Genomic DNA, 22,945 nt, shown 5'->3' with positions numbered 1-22,945 from the left:
TACCACTTGAATGAAAGGTTTTAATTTTATATTCCAGATGTGGAATGTGGCATATCAAAAAGTCCACCATCATGTCAGATCTCAATCTGAAGCCCCCGAACCCTTACTGGAATACTGTGTAAGACTGTTTTCAGTGTTGTATATTTTCAGAAAAATCCACCAGGAGTCTAGAGGGTTCCTGCATTGAAGCCCTAACATGTTCCATTCTGAACAGACTATCCCTCAGCAACGTCAAAAGTAGGGTATTGTGAAACAATGTACCTCACTCCTCTGATATTGGGTGGCTCATCCCCTAAGATCCAAAGAGATTCGAGGACAACAACAGAGGATGACAGCAGCAAACAAGACACTGCAGATTCACTGGTTATCTCTGCAAGTCGCCAGAATGTGCAGCGCACTCACTGCTTTGACACATCTCATCAGGACCTCGTCTTAGACTCCAGCTTTAATTTGGCTCAAGACTCATCACCCCGAGCGCCGTACGAGCCACTGCCCCACGAGGAGGGACAGCCCTCCGGTCCTGTCAATGGGTCCATTTATCTCTGGACCAGCACATTTATCTTCATCTGGTACTATTTCCAGGCCAGCCGGGACAGAATTACAACCAGCGGAGAGATCGATTACCATCTTGCAATTTTGCCTTCAAGCCCTGAAGAAGTCTTGGGTTACTATCCAGACAAAACATGTGTTGGCTGGGCAATCAATGTGAATTAAAATACAGAGTACACAAGCTACCTTTGAGTGTTCTATTTGATATATGAATCAATGTTCATTGTTTGTTTTTCTGAATGTTTTGAAGAATCAAATATGCAGACTCTGTTCTGCATACAACGTCGACGAGTGCACAGGCCATTTGTAATAACTGGTGGGCTAGTTGGCCCCCAGGGACCCTCAGTATTCAAGGGGACTTAATACCCTATCTTAGAACGCGCCACAAGGGCCGTTTGCAGAGTGGTGGAGAAAGGGGCGTGCATGTGCCCATCTTTCAGCAATCCCACTATCTGGGACATACTGGAGGTATCAGGAAGGCTAGTTGGCCCCTAAGGACCCCCAGCAGCGAAGGGGAATTTAATCCCCATCCAAGAGTGCACCAGGAAGAGCATTTGCAGAGTGGTGGGGAAAGGGGGCGAGGCCTGCTATGACAACTTAGCAATCCTGCTGTGTGGGACTTACGGGAGGTAATCGAAGAAGTAGTTGGCCCCTAAGGACGTCCTCGGGGGCCAACTACCCCTCTTGTTACCTCCAGCAAGTCCCACACAGTGGGATTGCTAAGACGTCTTCGGAGGCCATGCCCCTCTTTCAGCACCTCTCTGCAAATGTGCCTCCAGGCAGAGTACGGGATGGGGGAAGAAGTCCAATTTACTCCTGAGGGACTTTGGGGGCCAAGAAGTCTGGTTCTACACCTCTCTTGCCTTATTCTGTACCTCTGTTGCTTCTTTCTGTACTTTTCTTGCCTCTTTATGCACCCTTCAAGCCTCTTTCAGCACCTTTGCTGCTTCTTTCTGCACTTCTCTTCCTTTTTGTGCATCCCTCGTGCCTCTTTCTGTACCTCTCTTGCCTCTGTGTACACCTCTCCTACCTCTTTCTGCACCCCTATTGCCTCATTTTGCACCTCTTAGTTGGTTCTGCTCTGCTCTTTTTTTCTGTACCTCTGTTGCTTCTTTCTGTACTTTTCTGGCCTCTCTCTGCACCCTTTGAGCCTCTTTCAGCACCTCTGTTGCTTCTTTCTGCACTTCTCTTCTTTTTTTGCATCCCTCCTGCCTCTATCTGTACCTCTCTTGCCTCTATGTGCACCTCTCCTACCTCTTTGTGCATTTCTCTTGCTTCTTTCTGCTCCGTTCGTGCCTCTTTCAGAACCTCTGTTGGTTCTTTCTGCACTGCTCTTGCTTCTATCTGCTACACTCTTGCACATTTCTGCACCCCTCTTGCCTCTATCTGCACCTCTCTTCCCTCTTTCTGCACCTCACTTGCCTCTTTCTGAACATCTCTTGCTTAATTCCACACCTCTGTTGCTTCATTCAGCAATTCTCTAGCCTCTTTCTGCACTTGTCTTGCTTGTTTCTGCACCTCTCTTGCGTCTTTCTGCACCTCACTTGTTTATTTCTGAACCCCTCTTGCCTATTTCTGCACCCCTCTTTTTTCATTCTGCACCCCTCTTGCCTCTTTCTGTACCTCTGTTGTTTTTTTCTGCACTTCTCTTGCTCTTTCTGCACTGTTTGCGCCTCTTTCAGCACCTCTGTTGCTTCTTTCTGCACTTCTCTTCCTTCTTTCTGCACCCCTCCTGCCACTGTCTGTACCTCTCTTGCCTCTTTGTGCACTTTTCCTACCTTTCTCTGCACCCCTCTTGCCTCTTTTTGCACCTCTGCTGATTCTTTCTGCGCTGCTCTAGCTTTTTTCTGCACCTCACTTGCCTCCTTCTGCACTTCTCTTGCTTCGTCCTACACCTCTGTTGCTTCTTTCAGTAATTCTCTAACCTCTTTTTGCACTTCTTTTGCCTCTTGATGCACCTCTGACTGAGGTAGTTTTAATCCCCCTGCCCTATTATGTACTAGGCCCTACAGCGGAGGTCATGCCAATCACAGGGGTCCTCCAAACCATAGTGTACCCTAGTGAATGTAGGTGTTTTCACTGTATTTTAAGTGTCTTTCAGCATAGCACTGGCTCCGGGCCTGGTTAGTTACCATCAGCACCAGTCAGCAAAAAATTGAGGGCACAGGATGCCTTTGCAACAAGGCCTCTTTCTGCACCTCTGTTGGTTCGTTCTGCATATCTCTTGCTTCTTTCTGCACTTTCATCGTCTTTCTGGACTTCTGTTGCTTCTTTCTGCATTTCTCTTGCTTCTTTCTGAGCCTTTCTTCCTCTTTCTGCACATGTCCTGCCTTTGTAGGCATAGTTAGAAATTAGCATTTAATAAACCTTTGAAATTCACTGAAAAAACATAGGTTTCAGGGAAGTTATAGTTAGAAATTACCATTTAAAAAACCTTAAAAATTCACTGAAAAAACCACAGGCGTCAGGGACGTTATAGTAAGAAATTATTCGAAAAACCTTAGAAATTCACTGAAAAAACCACAGGTTTCAGGGCGTTATAGTTAGTTATACATTTCACTCGTATAAAACCACAGAAATTCAGCAGTTATAGTTAGTTGAGCTAACTATAACTGGTGCCCCCGCAATGCACTGCTGATGCGTCACATATTATTTAATTCATGACATGGTCAGTGACATCACTGATGACATCTCAAATGAGATCACTGATGACATCATCCATGTGATAACTTGATACACCTCCTCATACCCTAATATAACCTTTGATACACCCACTCTAAAATACAGACTATACTTTTCGAAACCCACTCACTGATTCCTAGGTCTACACATACATCCACTCATCCACCCATAGAGTCGCTCATACATGCAGTCACCCATCAATACAGAACTATCATATGCACTCATATACCTATAAAGACACTCACACACCACCATTCATCCATAGAGTTACTCACACACCTAGTCAGTCATGCAAAGAATAAATCCCACTCCCATTTACTCATTACAGATATACACACACCACCTCACTTATTCATACTGATACTAACACATACTTACTCTCTTATACAATCACTGATACAAGCAAACACTCATCCAAACAGCCACTCTCACACTCACTCTCATATATAGTCATTTATATACTCCAACACTCACATATACTTCCTTTCACATAGGTTATTACTCACACATGTACCACTGAAATATGTGGCTCACTGATTAGAGGCGGCAGGCCTGAGAGCAGAAGTCAGCCTGGGACCAGGGTTCAATTCCCGAAGCGGCAGGGTCGTGGACCTTGGTCAGCGGACTCGATAATTCTCGCTTCGGTGCTTACTCTAATCAGGGGTTCCACTCGGCAACTCTGGGCATTAGCTTGCCTAATCTCCACAACGGCCCCACCAATTCCGGGGATGCCTGGCTCCACCTTGGGGATTCCCAGCAAGGGACCATCCCACAGGGAAAGCCAGGACGGGTTCCCCAGAGTTATACAGCGCCGGGACGCCCCGTTGCTGGGGCAGCTGTGCGCTTTACAAGTATACTACATTTACATTTACATTTATATCCATTCACTCACCAACACACCCATACTCACCCACCCATACAGCTTTTTACACATGCAGTCTTGAACCCATACTCCGAGTGCATCACCCACTCACACATCTATGCACAGAATCACACACTCTCCACCCACATAGACCCTCAGGCACTCATACAGATACTCAGACAACCAATCAATAAACCATATAGACACTCATGTAGCTACTTACCAACCCATTCAGCCGCTTACACACCAGCTAACTGACTGACTGATACGGTCATTGACACAGTTTAGTCACTAACCCATGCATTCAGTAAGACGCTTTTAATCACTCACTTATACAATCAGTTACACACCTACTAAATCATCCATTCAGACACTCGTACACCCACTCATTCTTTAATACAGATTGGCATTTATATATATAAAACATATTTAAACTTTACAGAAACTCAGTCACTGGATGATGTCATCAGTGATGTCACTGACCATGTCATGAATTATATAATATGTGACGTCATCAGCAGTGCATTGCTGGGGCCTGAGTTATAGTTAGCTCATCTAACTATAACGGCCAAATTTCTCTGGTTTTGTACGACTGAAATGTCGAACTAACAAGAATGTCCCTGAAACCTGTGGGTTTTTCAGTGAATATATATATAAATAAATATATCCACCTTCCTTTGGCGAAGAAGCTATGATGGCCACTAACAGCGGCGGGCCGGGACGGGATCGCCACTCCCCCGTATTCAATCGACAGTCGTTCTCCTTTCTCTCACACAGAACGATATCCAGGCCACAGCTCGGTTCAAAAAGTGTTTTTATTCACAAACGCACTCGACGCGTTTCGGGAAACAAGTTCCCTTGTTCACGAGTGTTAGTGCAGAGTGACAAAACAGTTTAAATGCAGATCATGTGACTTGTGAATTTCATAAACATTGAAAACAGACTACCCTGTCGTGTAATCTCTGGAGCTGTGAGAGCCTCCTTGCATTGCAGCAGGCAAACCCGAGTAAATAAATTAACATACATTATGTTCTTCAAACATTTCAAAAACAGTATTAGGATTCTCAGACCGAGATTAAAGTTAACGTTGTGTCCATCAAAAGGCGAGATTCGAACCACCGACCTCTAGACAGTCACAAAATTAGGTGCACTACCATACTGTGCCACTATCGTCTCAGCCGTTATCTGGCCCCAGTGGGCTGTCAGGCATGTCGTTTATGCTGTGCACTGACTCAAATTAATATCAAGCCCAAGTGGGCGTGCACTTAAGTTTATAGCAAAAACGTTCAGTCCCTTTCAGTGTTTACTTTTTTTCAAACGCCAAAGGTGACTCGTCAAACAAGCCGGTTTGTTTGCCTTCTTGTAGGCATGATCCTTGAATCATTCAATCATACTGTGTCTGTGTCATTGCTCGGTGAAACTTAATTTCCAGCCTCTCTGCCTTTCATTGCCGTGTCTCACACTCTCCCAAATTTGGTCAATATATATATATATATATATATATATATATATATATATATATATCTATATTTATTTATCACCCAAAGTTCGTCCACGAACAAAAGCGCACTCCACACCAGAATACTTTACAAAAGCTTTATGATTGCAGGAGCAACGATTAAACATTCATGTAAAGAATCATTTTCTGCGCCTTACGCGTTTCAAGCCTCCTGGCTCTTGATCACAGGCATCCTTGGCAAACCGGAATTCACAATGTCTCGGCATTTTATTCCCTCCAGTGGGATCTCTTCAGTGAGCTTAATTTGCGCCGGGCACTCTGGGATTTGTAGTGCTTCTAATTTATTTTCACCGTTCAGTGGGTTTATTCCGTGAGTCCAATTTAAGGATTAATATTTCAGCCCCCAGTGGGCCTCTCACATGAATGCACAATCCATTAAATCCGTTCTGATGTAGCCGTAGTGAGGCGACGAGAAGTTCTATGCCTCCACGACAACAAACACATTTTAATGGCGGTGCAGCTTTCACGGCAGGACAGTCGATTGAACATTCATGTAAAGAATCATTTTCTGCGCCTTAAGCGTTTCAAGCCTCCTGGCTCTTGATCACAGGCATCCTTGGCAAACCGGAATTCACAATGTCTCGGCATTCCGGTTTGCCAAGGATGCCTGTGATCAAGAGCCAGGAGGCTTGAAACGCGTAATGCGCAGAAAATGATTGTTCAATCGTTGCTCCTGCAATCATAAAGCTTTTGTAAAGTATTCTGGTGTGGAGTGCGCTTTTGTTCGTGGACGAACTTTGGGTGATATATATACACACACACATATCTATATATATCTATATATATATATATATCGAACACAATTCTGGCTCAATTTCTCGTGGTCCTCTGGCGCTCTCTCCACCGGTGTCGGGCTACTAAGCAGAGCCCCGCTTTCAAATTATTGTCACAAATCCCTCAAAGAGAGAATTAGTCCGCACTCACAAGGAGATTCTTCCCAATATACCTTTATTCGTCAAGGTTATTCAGCAATTCGGGTTACAACACACCAACGCGTTTCACAACACACAGTTGCTTGTTCACGGTAAGGTAACATTTACCCCAGCTCCTCCTATATTCTTTACAGGGCGCGCCAAAAACAAACAAATTAATGCTGACCTCACTTCCTGTTGCCTTGACAGGAAGTAGGTTGGGAAATGTAGTTTTTTGATAACTCTTGCCTTTTTCAACAATCACCCATGAAAACTTTATACATTTGCTGCCCAACAGCGATTCTTATCAGCCATGACTCTGTACATATTTACATATTTACACATATAATGTTTGTCTGCTTGTCAGTATTTGATTACTTGTTTATACACTCATTTCAATTTTTATATACACTGGTGACATCTTGTTGTTATTAATCGCGCTCTCTGGTGAGCATTTTCATTAATGCAAGAGTGTTAGCGGTGATATACACTGGTGACATCATATTATTATTAAATATTAATTGCGCTCTCCGGTGAGCCATTTCATTAATGCAATGATGTTCAGATTATAAAAATCAAACCCAATTTTGTGCCCTCTAGTGGGCTTAACCACCCTCTTATTGCATTGTGTGCCCCTGTGTATCTGTACAAAAACTCTAGGTCATTTTTTCTCATTGTTAATTCAGGTACAAATTGCACTGACACAGTCTCATTAGTACCATCCTTTTCATGCTCTAATTGGCCATATCTAATCATTATTTACTGTTAAACTTTTCATGAGTCAAACCAAGTCATTGTTCTTATTACTACATTCAAAAATATACATTTTTCTTAAAAACCGATTTTTTCTACTGTCGCTCTCATCTCTATGTTCCAAAAGATTATGCTACTCATATCTCCAATTGTATCCACCCACCTAGGGGGAAGAAAACAAAGTCAGGATTATAAATGTACATAAAGTTCTTCGCTCTGATTCAATCCCCATGGGGTCATTGTTCGAAAATTGAGTATTTGCCTCGATTCTCTGCATCTCAATTCCTTTTCCTGGTCTCCACCCCTTTCATGTGGCAGGATGCATTCTAGAGCATATGTTTTTAGAAGTTTCCAGTCGCTGTTGTGAGCCAACTCCATATGTTTTGCGACGGCATTATTTCTGTCTTTATTTGTAGTCGCCCTAATGTGCTCAAGAATGCGTTTTTTGAACTCATTTTTGGTGCTGCCAATGTACTTTAATGAGCACGGGCACTCAATCACATAAACCACATGGGTGCTCGTGCAATCAATTAATTGTCTTATTTGCCACATCTTTTTGTTAGGTAGCATTACTTCTTTTTTGTTGATCGCAATCTGACACACTTTACAATGTAAACATTTAATAAATCCTTTCGTATTCAACCATTGAATTCCTTTTTTCTTTTTTGTATGATCATGAAAGTGGCTTTGTATCAATCTGTCTTTTAAACTCCTGGCTCTGCGGAATGTGACTAGGGGATGATTACCCATTATTCTCCCAGTTGTTTGATCCAATTGTAATATTTTCCAATTTTTCCTGATTATATTTACAATTTGTTTCGATTCTCTGGTGTAGTCCAGAATCAATCTCACCTTTCTTTCATCAGATTGTTGGATACCACTGTTCATTTTTGCATCCTGTTTGGTCGTCAATGCTTCTTTTCGATTTTTATTGTTGGCTCTTTGCCATCCTTTCATTATGACTTTGTTGTTATATCCTCTATTCTTGAATCTGTGGGCCATTGATTTGCTTGTTTTAATCCATTCCTCCTCTTCTGAACATATCCGTCTCAGTCTTAGGAATTCTCCATAAGGTATGTTTTCTTTCACCGATGGTTTGTGAAAACTTTCAAAGTGTAGAGTTGAATTGGTCGCTGTATTCTTCCTATGGAGGGTTGTTTCAACCTTGTTGTCTCGAATATAAATCTCCGTATCTAGGAAAATTGCTCTCTCCTTGCTTATCTGGTAAGTAAACCTTATGTTAGATGTTGAAGAGTTCAAGATTTGGAAGTAAGCTTCAAATTCCTCTTTTGTTCCTTCCCATATTATTAGAAGATCGTCTATAAATCTTGTCCATTTGGCAATTTTTTCCACATAGAAGTCATTGTCCGTATGCCATGCAATTTGTTGTTCCCACCAACCCATGGTGATGCAGGCATAGGCAGGACTGAAGGAAAACCCCATGGCGCAGCCCTGGGTTTGTTGGTATATTTCTTCGCCAAATAAGAAAACATTTTGGGTCAAACAAAGTTCTATCATATCAATCAACATTTGATTATGACGATTGAATTGAATGTCACGTTCCTTAAGAAAAAATGCACATGCATTTAAACCAATTTGATTGTCAATGTTTGTATATAAAGATACAACGTCCATAGTAACCAATAGGAAATTAGGTTGCCATGGTAAATCCTCTAGGTGTTTGAGGAGGTCCGTTGTATCTTTCAAATATGAGCTTAAGTTGGTCACAAAAGGCATCAAAAAGAAATCCAGATAGTTAGCCACCGGCTCCATTAGGGATCCTTTTGAGGACACAATTGGTCTCCCTGGTGGTCTAAGGGGGTTCTTGTGTACCTTGGGGAGGAAATATATCGTCGCCATTTTTGGGTGTTCTGTAGTTAAGAATTTCTTTTCATCCAAGTCAATTAAATTTGATTCACTCCAGATATTCAATTTCTGATCAAGTTTTTCCTTGAACACTTTTGATGGATTCACTTCCAACTTTCTATAATATTTGGAGTTGTTCAGTTGAAGATGTGCCTCAGTCACGTAGTCTTTTGTAGTTAAAATAACAATGTTTCCGCCTTTATCGGCGACCTTTATTGTTATTGATTTGTCATCTATTAGATTTTTCAATGCAACTCTTTCTTCTTTCGATAGGTTGTCCTTATATTTGGTGCTTTTAATTTTATAGATATCTTTAGTGACCGCCTCCTGGAATAGATCTATTTTATTGCCCTGTGGCAGCTGAGGATAGAATTTTGATGGTACCTTCATTCCACTTAGGCTAGCTCCTTTTTGTGATATTACTCCAGATTCAGTAATCATTTCATTCTCAGTATCCAAATTGGTTAATGCTACCAACGCTGGGAGGTCCCCTGTTGTTAATTCCTCTCCCCTACTTGTGGGATCCATGCGTGTCTTTTTTCTTTGTTTGGCATAATTAGCCATTTTCTCATTATCTTCAAAAGTTTTGGCCAACTTGATTTTCCTGATATATTTATATATATCGATTCTGGTATGTGCTATGTTCATTGATTCAGTTGGGCAGAACGTTATTCCCTTTTTCAATAAGGATATTTCATTCTCATCGATGTTCCTACTCGATAAGTTAAGTACTACTAATTCTCCATCCATGGTGTCCGTTATTTCTGTCTCTTCTGACGCATGGCCCTTGTTTCGGTTCCCACTTTTTCTGAGCCATTTTTTCCTTTGTCCCCTTCTGGTTGTTTTTTTTGTTTTTGAGATGTTCCTGATTTTGCCACCCATCTGCGTCCTCGGCCTCTTCCTCTTGACCCCTGATTCTGATTGAACTCCCACGTTCGCTGTTGGAGAACCAGTCTCATATCCCCTAAAAAATCCCTACTTGTTTGGTTTGGATTTTCTGCTCCTTCCTCACTTGTGCCAGTGGATGTTAGTGATGTTGCACTAGATGCACTTTGATACGTTGCGCCTTTACTTCCTTGATTTTTGAAGAAATCATACTTTTTCGCGTATGTAAAGATGCACCCATTTGCATAATCCTCCTCGTCGCGTTGGAACTTGGACTGTTTTCTATTTCTGACTACCTCCTCATGTTTACTCACATATTTTTCCAAATCCTCTTTCAGTTTCGTTTGTTCCGGATTTAATTCCAAAGTCGCTAACTCTATTTCCAATTCTGCCAGTTTTTCTTTGATCTTGACTAGGGCAATATCCAAGTGTTTAATCAAAATTTGTATTAAACCTAATGATGAGTCCAATACAAATTCACCCCATTCTTGCAGTAATTCATCAGTCACATCCTGTTGGCTTGGCATTAATGAGATCCTCAATCCCCTCGGGACCCTTTGTACTTCTACATATTTTTTCAAGGTAATCAACTCCCACCATTTATTTATCTCTTTTTTACTCAATTTTTCCCATGACTTAAGCTTGCTCCTTGTATCTGTTTTCAGATTGTCATTGCCATTTTTGCTTTTTTCACTTGTAGCAGTCTTTTGCTCAAAGAAACGAGAGTCTAACAGTTCTGTTCTCTCGGCATCACGTTTATCCATTTCCTTTTACTTGTACTTGTTTGCCGATTTGCTGAATCGTTTCTAACCTTAGGACATAAGATTATTATTTGCCAACCTGCTGACTTTTCAAACAACAAGTTCGTTTGCGTGGGAGTCTTTGAGCAAAAGACTGCTACAAGTGAAAAAAGCAAAAATGGCAATGACAATCTGAAAACAGATACAAGGAGCAAGCTTAAGTCATGGGAAAAATTGAGTAAAAAAGAGATAAATAAATGGTGGGAGTTGATTACCTTGAAAAAATATGTAGAAGTACAAAGGGTCCCGAGGGGATTGAGGATCTCATTAATGCCAAGCCAACAGGATGTGACTGATGAATTACTGCAAGAATGGGGTGAATTTGTATTGGACTCATCATTAGGTTTAATAAAAATTTTGATTAAACACTTGGATATTGCCCTAGTCAAGATCAAAGAAAAACTGGCAGAATTGGAAATAGAGTTAGCGACTTTGGAATTAAATCCGGAACAAACAAAACTGAAAGAGGATTTGGAAAAATATGTGAGTAAACATGAGGAGGTAGTCAGAAATAGAAAACAGTCCAAGTTCCAACGCGACGAGGAGGATTATGCAAATGGGTGCATCTTTACATACGCGAAAAAGTATGATTTCTTCAAAAATCAAGGAAGTAAAGGCGCAACGTATCAAAGTGCATCTAGTGCAACATCACTAACATCCACTGGCACAAGTGAGGAAGGAGCAGAAAATCCAAACCAAACAAGTAGGGATTTTTTAGGGGATATGAGACTGGTTCTCCAACAGCGAACGTAGGAGTTCAATCAGAATCAGGGGTCAAGAGGAAGAGGCCGAGGACGCAGATGGGTGGCAAAATCAGGAACATCTCAAAAACAAAAAAAACAACCAGAAGGGGACAAAGGAAAAAATGGCTCAGAAAAAGTGGGAACCGAAACAAGGGCCATGCGTCAGAAGAGACAGAAATAACGGACACCATGGATGGAGAATTAGTAGTACTTAACTTATCGAGTAGGAACATCGATGAGAATGAAATATCCTTATTGAAAAAGGGAATAACGTTCTGCCCAACTGAATCAATGAACATAGCACAAACCAGAATCGATATATATAAATATATCAGGAAAATCAAGTTGGCCAAAACTTTTGAAGATAATGAGAAAATGGCTAATTATGCCAAACAAAGAAAAAAGACACGCATGGATCCCACAAGTAGGGGAGATGAATTAACAACAGGGGACCTCCCAGCGTTGGTAGCATTAACCAATTTGGATACTGAGAATGAAATGATTACTGAATCTGGAGTAATATCACAAAAAGGAGCTAGCCTAAGTGGAATGAAGGTACCATCAAAATTCTATCCTCAGCTGCCACAGGGCAATAAAATAGATCTATTCCAGGAGGCGGTCACTAAAGATATCTATAAAATTAAAAGCACCAAATATAAGGACAACCTATCGAAAGAAGAAAGAGTTGCATTGAAAAATCTAATAGATGACAAATCAATAACAATAAAGGTCGCCGATAAAGGCGGAAACATTGTTATTTTAAATACAAAAGACTACGTGACTGAGGCACATCTTCAACTGAACAACTCCAAATATTATAGAAAGTTGGAAGTGAATCCATCAAAAGTGTTCAAGGAAAAACTTGATCAGAAATTGAATATCTGGAGTGAATCAAATTTAATTGACTTGGATGAAAAGAAATTCTTAACTACAGAACACCCAAAAATGGCGACGATATATTTCCTCCCCAAGGTACACAAGAACCCCCTTAGACCACCAGGGAGACCAATTGTGTCCTCAAAAGGATCCCTAATGGAGCCGGTGGCTAACTATCTGGATTTCTTTTTGATGCCTTTTGTGACCAACTTAAGCTCATATTTGAAAGATACAACGGACCTCCTCAAACACCTAGAGGATTTACCATGGCAACCTAATTTCCTATTGGTTACTATGGACGTTGTATCTTTATATACAAACATTGACAATCAAATTGGTTTAAATGCATGTGCATTTTTTCTTAAGGAACGTGACATTCAATTCAATCGTCATAATCAAATGTTGATTGATATGATAGAACTTTGTTTGACCCAAAATGTTTTCTTATTTGGCGAAGAAATATACCAACAAACCCAGGGCTGCGCCATGGGGTTTTCCTTCAGTCCTGCCTATGCCTGCATCACCATGGGTTGGTGGGAACAACAAATTGCATGGCATACGGACAATGACTTCTATGTGGAAAAAATTGCCAAATGGACAAGATTTATAGACGATCTTCTAATAATATGGGAAGGAACAAAAGAGGAATTTGAAGCTTACTTCCAAATCTTGAACTCTTCAACATCTAACATAAGGTTTACTTACCAGATAAGCAAGGAGAGAGCAATTTTCCTAGATACGGAGATTTATATTCGAGACAACAAGGTTGAAACAACCCTCCATAGGAAGAATACAGCGACCAATTCAACTCTACACTTTGAAAGTTTTCACAAACCATCGGTGAAAGAAAACATACCTTATGGAGAATTCCTAAGACTGAGACGGATATGTTCAGAAGAGGAGGAATGGATTAAAACAAGCAAATCAATGACCCACAGATTCAAGAATAGAGGATATAACAACAAAGTCATAATGAAAGGATGGCAAAGAGCCAACAATAAAAATCGAAAAGAAGCATTGACGACCAAACAGGATGCAAAAATGAACAGTGGTATCCAACAATCTGATGAAAGAAAGGTGAGATTGATTCTGGACTACACCAGAGAATCGAAACAAATTGTAAATATAATCAGGAAAAATTGGAAAATATTACAATTGGATCAAACAACTGGGAGAATAATGGGTAATCATCCCCTAGTCACATTCCGCAGAGCCAGGAGTTTAAAAGACAGATTGATACAAAGCCACTTTCATGATCATACAAAAAAGAAAAAAGGAATTCAATGGTTGAATACGAAAGGATTTATTAAATGTTTACATTGTAAAGTGTGTCAGATTGCGATCAACAAAAAAGAAGTAATGCTACCTAACAAAAAGATGTGGCAAATAAGACAATTAATTGATTGCACGAGCACCCATGTGGTTTATGTGATTGAGTGCCCGTGCTCATTAAAGTACATTGGCAGCACCAAAAATGAGTTCAAAAAACGCATTCTTGAGCACATTAGGGCGACTACAAATAAAGACAGAAATAATGCCGTCGCAAAACATATGGAGTTGGCTCACAACAGCGACTGGAAACTTCTAAAAACATATGCTCTAGAATGCATCCTGCCACATGAAAGGGGTGGAGACCAGGAAAAGGAATTGAGATGCAGAGAATCGAGGCAAATACTCAATTTTCGAACAATGACCCCATGGGGATTGAATCAGAGCGAATAACTTTATGTACATTTATAATCCTGACTTTGTTTTCTTCCCCCTAGGTGGGTGGATACAATTGGAGATATGAGTAGCATAATCTTTTGGAACATAGAGATGAGAGCGACAGTAGAAAAAATCGGTTTTTAAGAAAAATGTATATTTTTGAATGTAGTAATAAGAACAATGACTTGGTTTGACTCATGAAAAGTTTAACAGTAAATAATGATTAGATATGGCCAATTAGAGCATGAAAAGGATGGTACTAATGAGACTGTGTCAGTGCAATTTGTACCTGAATTAACAATGAGAAAAAATGACCTAGAGTTTTTGTACAGATACACAGGGGCACACAATGCAATAAGAGGGTGGTTAAGCCCACTAGAGGGCACAAAATTGGGTTTGATTTTCATAATCTGAACATCATTGCATTAATGAAATGGCTCACCGGAGAGCGCAATTAATATTTAATAATAATATGATGTCACCAGTGTATATCACCGCTAACACTCTTGCATTAATGAAAATGCTCACCAGAGAGCGCGATTAATAACAACAAGATGTCACCAGTGTATATAAAAATTGAAATGAGTGTATAAACAAGTAATCAAATACTGACAAGCAGACAAACATTATATGTGTAAATATGTAAATATGTACAGAGTCATGGCTGATAAGAATCGCTGTTGGGCAGCAAATGTATAAAGTTTTCATGGGTGATTGTTGAAAAAGGCAAGAGTTATCAAAAAACTACATTTCCCAACCTACTTCCTGTCAAGGCAACAGGAAGTGAGGTCAGCATTAATTTGTTTGTTTTTGGCGCGCCCTGTAAAGAATATAGGAGGAGCTGGGGTAAATGTTACCTTACCGTGAACAAGCAACTGTGTGTTGTGAAACGCGTTGGTGTGTTGTAACCCGAATTGCTGAATAACCTTGACGAATAAAGGTATATTGGGAAGAATCTCCTTGTGAGTGCGGACTAATTCTCTCTTTGAGGGATTTGTGACAATATATATATATATATATATATATATATATATACATATATATATATATATATATATACACACATACCATCTTCATTATGTGAGTCCATCCAGCATATTATAATGCTAACGTTTGTAATCAATGTACGGGGTAATTTAAGTAGTTGTAAACACCATGAACAAGATTATGGACAACATTTGGTCTGTATCTTTGTTCCAAAGCTATTCATAAATTTGAACCTAAAAAATAACCGGTATGAAAATGAATTAAAAGACTTGAGTGATTTACAAACAAGACTTATTTTCATAAAAATAGTGCATGACTCACCTGCCCTCCATTTATCACCACAGACTTGAGTGATTTACAAACCATACTTATTCTCATCAAAATAGTGCATGACTCACCTGCCCTCCATTTATCACCACATCAGGATCAACTACGTTGCCAACAGATTTGGACATTTTCTCTCCTTTTTCACTCAGGGTAAATCCATGTACAACCACAGTCCTGGTGGGGGACAAACACAAAACTGGCGTAGGAGTTCAATTACACAAGCACTGCTTTTTCCATGTAAAACAAGCTCTTACTGAGTTTGCAAATAATTTCTTCTATTTACTGTATATTTGCTTAGGACTGAACACATTTAAGTCTAAATAACTCTAAAGTGTGCACTTATCTTTGGAATCTAAAGAAGTAAGTGTCCAAAGTGAAATTTTGCACACAAACATCTTTAGCTTTGATTCATATGTGGAGGATTCAATTAATCTGGCCTGCTGTTGTTATGGTGTTCAGTCTTGTGTAATCCGCAGGCTGCATTCAATAGGGAGATCACTGAAGACTGTCTGTCATGTGACCTAGGGCCCCATATACCATGGTTTTTATACATGTGACAAACAGTCAACAAATTGGGCAGTCCGTCAATTATTTCGAAACCTTGGACCCTAACCACCAAAAACAAAGGCTAGCTAAAAGTGAAATCTTGCCTCAAGGAGGGAATATAGGGAAGTCGCTGAATTTGCTAATTGCTCTAAAGTTGAGCACTTAACGACTTGCACCATGGTGGGGGCGGAACAATATTTGGATATGGTAATCAACACTCAGGACCGGATCCTGCTTACTAAGTTTACATTTCGTTTTATTCGTTGCTATTTATGCTTACCCGTTGGGGCAGTTTGATCGGTCTTCCACTAGGATTTGCCCATGTGAGGAGTATTCCATCCAAACCTTATTGTATTTTTCTTCCTTCTTTAAATTTTATGTTGCATACGCAAAACGATTCTCATTTCCAATATTGAGAAGCTTGGGCTTTGTCACATAACAATCCACACTATAATTTCTCCGGCTACTTAGCTCGCTCCTTGTGTGCTCCAGCATCTGCTCTTTCTAAACAGCTGTACTTTGTCATAGGAAAAAACGTTTGTTCTAACGTTTTTTATGTTCATTTTCTTTTGCTTAGGCTACTATGACCTAATGGTCATACTGCTCTTTGGATGATTTGATCAATTTTACGTATTTAATATTTGTATATTTTTTATTGATTTCAAGATTAATTTTTAGTAATCGAATAAAGCTATGATGATTCAGCTGTAATAATTGCTTGTTGAATGGGTGCATGGGCAAGGTGGATTGCAGATATCATGGTGACTTTGCTCGGGTATGAAGCTACTCAGAAGTTGATGCAGTGAAAGGTATCCTTCCAGCAGTGAGCGTGAAGCAGGCTTTCAACGGGCAAGATCCGCTTTCCTCAAATGAATACTATTCACGGAAGTAACCCAAATGTCACAGGGTGGGTATACACAGAATGTGACACTGTTTACCAGAGGCCAGCACTTTATTCGGTATTTGCACCGTACTTGTGGCACCGGGGGTTACGAAAAGAGCCAAACAGTAAACACATCTACAATCCTTACAAGTTAACAATTGACTTCAATTTCAGTTAAATCAGGACAGGGATTACAATGCAGTGTCCAGTGGGGTGAAGTTCGGAATGTGACCAACACGCAGCACAATGTTACAAGCGAGAGTAGAACCACATTCCTCTGCTGTGCAATACGCATGACAAGCTGTGAGAGCCACCTGTGACTGCTTTCATGAATGCCTCAAGTAACAAGGAGCACACAATGACTTATGAACTGCTGTGCATGAGATTGAAAAGAAAAATAATTTTTGATAAACATATTTTTTCTTGCATCATAAACATGCTAAGTTTACTTTCTCTTTTAGATGGAACACAAAGCGCGCAGTAAGTTTCAAGCATTAGAACTTGATGGAAAAAGAAGATTTTTTATTATTATTAAATAAATTCTATTAGATTTTCCATGGCACGTGATGGACGGTGCCCATAGCATACATTGCAAAGACAAATCAGACACACTGGGGCTGCGTAAGTTCCCACTCTCAGATAATTGGGACTCAATTCTTGTAGCACTTCGAATAAACCTACAACCTGCATCAGAGATACATGTCTCTCAACAAATAGAGTCCGAAATCAGTTAAGTCAGAGGATTGGAGTTAACTCTTCTTGGGATGGGTGGCTTGTGAGATTTGTGCAGCAGCACATATATGGGAAACTGTTATGTCTGGAAAGTATTAGAAGCGTGACATTGTAACGATGCACAATTTCTGTTAAAGGGGGGATGCCGTGAGCATTGTTTTAGCCTGATGATGATTAGATTGTTACTTTGGTATATATTGATCTTTTAAATTTTGCGGGAGATTGGTTGCGTCCCTGCAATCATTTTAGGCGATATTGTATACATCACGGAATTTATAGTTCTATGCACAATTATAAGATTACTGAATGGAGACAGCTGCTTTACTGTGCCTACCTGATAATCTTGTGAAAACATTTTCTGTATACACATGATGGGTACCAGATGAAAAAACGGCCTTATTATGGCTTACTGTTAAAATGATAATAAAATGATCAAACAAAAAAAAAATGAATAAAGTGAAAGGACAAGTTACTTAACTTCCCTAATGCTTTATCTGGTATAGGCTATCTAGCTGCATTCGAATATTCCCCAGGTGTTAGACTGGATCCAGGAAATCTTCAGCAGCAGCCCTGTGTGTCGGTAGGTGGTGTCGAACGGCTCAGCGTCTGCGTCATCTGAGCCAGATCTGATGTTTGCGGTGCCTATATAGGCGCCTCCCCAGCGTGCTTACATCAGTTTCTTATAGTGACTATTTCCGTGCGCACAGAGCCATGTTGAAAGGCTGAGACCAGTGTGCAGAATCTAAGAACCTACAAGAAACTATTGAGGTGTCAAAATGTAGTTTGCAGAATGGGGGGATGGGTAGGAGGGGTCCGTAAGGAACTTGCAGCTAAATAGTCTCTCTAACAGATAAGACGTTACAGAAGGTAAGAAACTTGTTCATCTGATTGAGAATTGCAGACGCAGATCCTTCCCTTACAATATATACCAAAGCAATAACTCCCTGGAGGTGGGTCTGCGAACTGTCTTAGACCAAAGACAGCACTTGTGCAACTCAGCCCACACAGTACTGCTTTATAAGCCCAAGAGACGGGCGGTGTACTCCGACCATAGTGAAAGACTGGGGGAAGAGAAACTCTCCCGAAGGTATCCAGCCTCTTGGATTCCCTATCCAGTGGAGTGGTAGGGAACATGCTGGGATTCACTCTGGATGCTGAGGCCTGTATCACAAGGCTCTCAAAAGTGGGATGCTTGGTGAGGAAAGCTGGATCCCCAGGAGCGGTGCGGTGACAACGTGCAATCTGAGTGCCCGCGAAGGGCTCGGTCTGAACAGTACATCAGAGAGAGCTTCACTGAAGGGCAATAGCTAAAGCATCTCTGTCAAGACATTGGTCTTGCCCTTCAAGGAGGGCAGATGGCTACCCTCCTCAGCTACCCTCCTCACCACCATAGCAAAGGAAGCCCCTTCCTCAGTAGCCACACTAGGTGGAACCAGGCCAGTTTCTTGTTAAATGTCCAGGCCATTGGCATCCACAAGCTTCTCATACCAGCTGTCATCAACCGACTAGGCCAGAGAGTCTTCATAGGGATCAGAGTAACTGTATTCATCCTCAGATCCACCCCAGCCAAGGAAAGGGGACACTGTCTTCAACCCGGGCAATCAGTGAAGTCCAGGTGGTGTCAGAGTCTATGTCGAATGACGTCGGTCCGGCTCCATGTCGGAGTAGGAAATGACTATGGGCTTGGTGCCATGGAAACACTGCCACAGGACAGAACCCCGAAAAAGTTTATGGGTTAACGACTGGAGTCAGTCCTGATCCAGGAACTAATCCAGAGGGCCCAACTAGCACCAAGGGCTACGTCACCAGTGGGAGTCCAGTCTGGGCACCTACTGGGGGTCGCTCTGGTTCCAGGAAACTCAGGGAGGTATGAAGCAGACCCAGGCTGGAGCTCCCTGGGTGGAGTGTTGGAGCGGGGCTGCTACTTCGTCATCTCCATGTCTCATCTAATGACTTGGACCAATGCGGTGAAGTGAAAGACCAAATTGACTGCTTAAATTTCTAGTGCTTGTGGGACTTACCCGATGACAACTTTGACCGCGACAGACAACACCTCTGAGAGCAGGCCCAGGACATGGAGCGGTGCAAAGTCATCTCATGTTGGGCTGCCATGAGCTCAGTCTCCCACTCCTGAATTGCCTTCTCATTCAGGGTGCGGCAGTTGGGACAGTTCCTAGAGTCGTGGTCCGGTTCTAGGCACCACAGACAAACCAGATGGAGGTCTGTCCCAGACATCTGCCAGTGAAAGGTTCCATATGATTTATAACCACTGGCTTCTTTGGGGACATACCTAGCACACTAGGAGCAAAATACTCACAAAACACGGACAAAAAAGGAACTGATGTCAGTGAGCTGGAGTGGTGACACACTCCACGAGGACGACGCAGAGCCAATCTATGCCACTTACCGGCACTGCTCAATATTTTCAGATCCAGCCTGAAGCCTGGGGAATAATCTAATGTGAGGAATCTGCGGCTAGAAGTCTCTATCAGATATGATGATATTCACTTTGGAGAGTACACCATCTACCACCACCTCTTTGCACTAAGCAGTGAAAAACAGAACAATTAAGGACAGCACTTCGGTAGACAGCGCAGCTGAAAAACCAGGTGATGATAGACCTATTAGTGAGTAAAGCAGGCCCAATGGGTAAGATAAAAGCATCAGTGCATACATAACAGGCAGAGCTTTGAATTTGATCAGATTGAACAGGTGCATTGCCATGTCATTGCTCTGTGCCCGTTACCACTCTTGCTGCTGCATGCCAGATGCTGGGAAAGTCACAATAATGACCCGTAGTTTACCATTTACAAATGGTGTAACCATTGATCAATTAGCAATGACCCGTAGTTTACCATTTACAAATGGTGTAACCATTGATCAATTAGCATTTAGAAGGTCAGGTAATGTTCATTTGAGAATTTAAAGGTTGACAAAAACAATAGAAGTTACATTCAAAGTTAGATATTTATGTATCAAAAAGTAAGGATAAGAACCTTTTCGACATGGGTAAAGCATTGGCCAAAGGATGACACTGTCCAGAGGACAGCTCTGTCGCAAGTAACCAATGCTTGAATTCGGTTAGTGTTCAGTTTACGACAGTCTGTCTGCATCCAATCACCAAGCAACATGAGACAATAACATTATCTGTTGCCACCCAGTCTAAGGCCAGTAGGTTCGGACAGTAGGCTAGGACTCTTGTCCCTTACCAGTCATTGCTCATCCACACCCCGAATTTTGCAGGACTTCAATCTTGATACGCTTCAATAATTATCCAATACATCCATTTGTGAATTGCTAACAAAAGGATGACTGCATTTCTTTGTAAATATGGGGGCAAACGGAACTTTTGAAATTCTGTGCTACTGCCATAAGTACCCCTAACCCTATGTACACATCAGAGCAGTAAACTGCGGTGTTCATTTATAATTCTATGAGTTTAAATGCAATATAAAAAATATTCGTATTATGTGGCATTGCTTTTTATTATGAATATGGTTAAAATCAATGTCTAACAAAAATATTTCAAGAAGAAATTTGGCTTCTTGGAACTCACTACTAAATAAATTATAAATATCATAATTCTTTTCAGCACATCATTACTATTCTGCTTTTTAAATGTAAGCTTCAATTTCTTACCTTAATAATCGACATTAGGGAAGTATGAAGAAAGCCTATTGTCTGCTATTATGTACATGATCCTTGGTATCACCTTTTTTGAGAGTTTTAACCCCTTCGGTGCTGATGACGGCTCCCGGTCGTCATCAGTTACGGTGGGCGTGTGCTTATGACGGCCGGGAGCCGTCATGACCATGCCCGAGATCGGAATGTGCCGCACAGGCGCACAATTCCGACCGCAGCCAGGGGGTTAAAGGAGATTGCAGCTCTTAAAGCTATTTGTAAAAATGCTTTGTGTACAGAGATATTGGGTAGAAAAAAAACAACATGATCTAAAAATAGCAAGAGTTACTAAAGGATCTGGGTGCTGCCACCACAGGTGTTAAAAGGAAATCCAAAGGATGGAGTCAGGAAGACCAGCAGGTAGATGCACTGGTTAACAGTGAATGGAGTCATTTTTATATAGCCTGCATTATATACAAAATAACTAGCAAATAATAATGCAGTATACATCAGAATACAGCAAACAGTAAAGGAGATACATTATGGGGGCATCCCTTGAGTTAGTTAGGAGTGGAACGTAGAAGAGGTGCCTTTTATTTAGTTGCTGAACACTAGGGCCGGGGACTGCAGTTCACAGTTTTGCAGAGACGGCGTTCCTACAGGATGACTAAGAAAATTAGAATATGCGCTTGAGAGGTCTTGAATGTCGCTGTTTGAGGTACAGAGCATTTTGGCTCCGAACACCGCTTGGGCCTGCTCATAAGTTGATTGGACATCTGTATATAGGGAATGGTTTAGAAAATTGACTTTGCAAGTAAGACATTCAATTTTGAATGTAATCCTCGCTTCGATGGGAAAACAATGTAATTTTTTGAGGATGAGTAAGATATTGTATCATTTTCTGTTTGTCGACAGAGAAAGTGTTATCAACTGAAGTACTGTCCTGATAGGGGTCAGTCAGGATTACAGAATACTGGCAAGGATGGCATTTCCAAAGGCCAGACAAGACTACAGCTAGAGTATGAGCAGCATTTCTTAGGTGAGCTGTGTATACAGGAGGTTTTTGATCTTTTTGAGCTGCCTCCGAGGAAAATTATCTGCTTTAGAAGTTCTGTATATGAGTCAAACAACCGAGAAGGATCAAGTGAATTCTCACTGATTTTACGGAGGTAAAAAGTAACGCCATGAAGCCCAACCCCTTTACTGTGTTATTCAATTATGCTGAATTTGTTCCTGTGTTTGTGGGATGGAAGAAAAAATTCAGGTACAGAAGAATTTAGCTGCAAGAAATCTTCTGACATCCAACATTTAAGCTTGGTAAGGAGTGGTAGAGGGAGGGAGTGTCAATTATGGATGAAATATTCATATAGAGTTGTAGATTGTACTGATGGATGGCCAAAGGTGTCTGCTAATGGTACTGACATTATCTATATGATCAGCACCCTGCCTCCTTGGCCATCCTCCACTCAAAGAAAGATCATCTATTGTAATTGAGTTGGACTACAGTAATGTCCACTTGGCGTCAAAGTGCCTTTTAAAAGTTAAAATGAACATATTTCATAAAGTTAATAATAATGTTGATGACAAAAATATCTTGGTGACTTGGGTCGCATCAAAATTAGCTGGATGTGAACATTAAAGTCAGCAAGAAGCAAAGATAACAAATTAAAAACAGTTCAAAAGCCAAAAGGTCTGT

At 41.0% G+C, this 22,945-nt stretch overlaps 1 protein-coding gene across 1 annotated transcript in view; it reads right to left on the bottom strand.

The window, feature by feature from the left end:
• Positions 1 to 22,945, bottom strand: part of IARS2 (isoleucyl-tRNA synthetase 2, mitochondrial) — a 532,602-nt gene that overhangs the window by 183,371 nt on the left and 326,286 nt on the right. The window contains exon 16 of the mRNA XM_078649801.1: positions 15,539 to 15,641. Within this exon, the coding sequence (XP_078505927.1) occupies positions 15,539 to 15,641 (103 nt within the window). The remainder of the gene's footprint in view (positions 1 to 15,538; positions 15,642 to 22,945) is intronic.

The sequence above is a fragment of the Lissotriton helveticus genome, chromosome 6, assembly GCF_964261635.1.
Source record: "Lissotriton helveticus chromosome 6, aLisHel1.1, whole genome shotgun sequence".
NCBI classification, from domain to species: Eukaryota; Metazoa; Chordata; class Amphibia; order Caudata; family Salamandridae; genus Lissotriton; species Lissotriton helveticus.
This window is presented reverse-complemented; position numbering and strand designations above follow the sequence as displayed.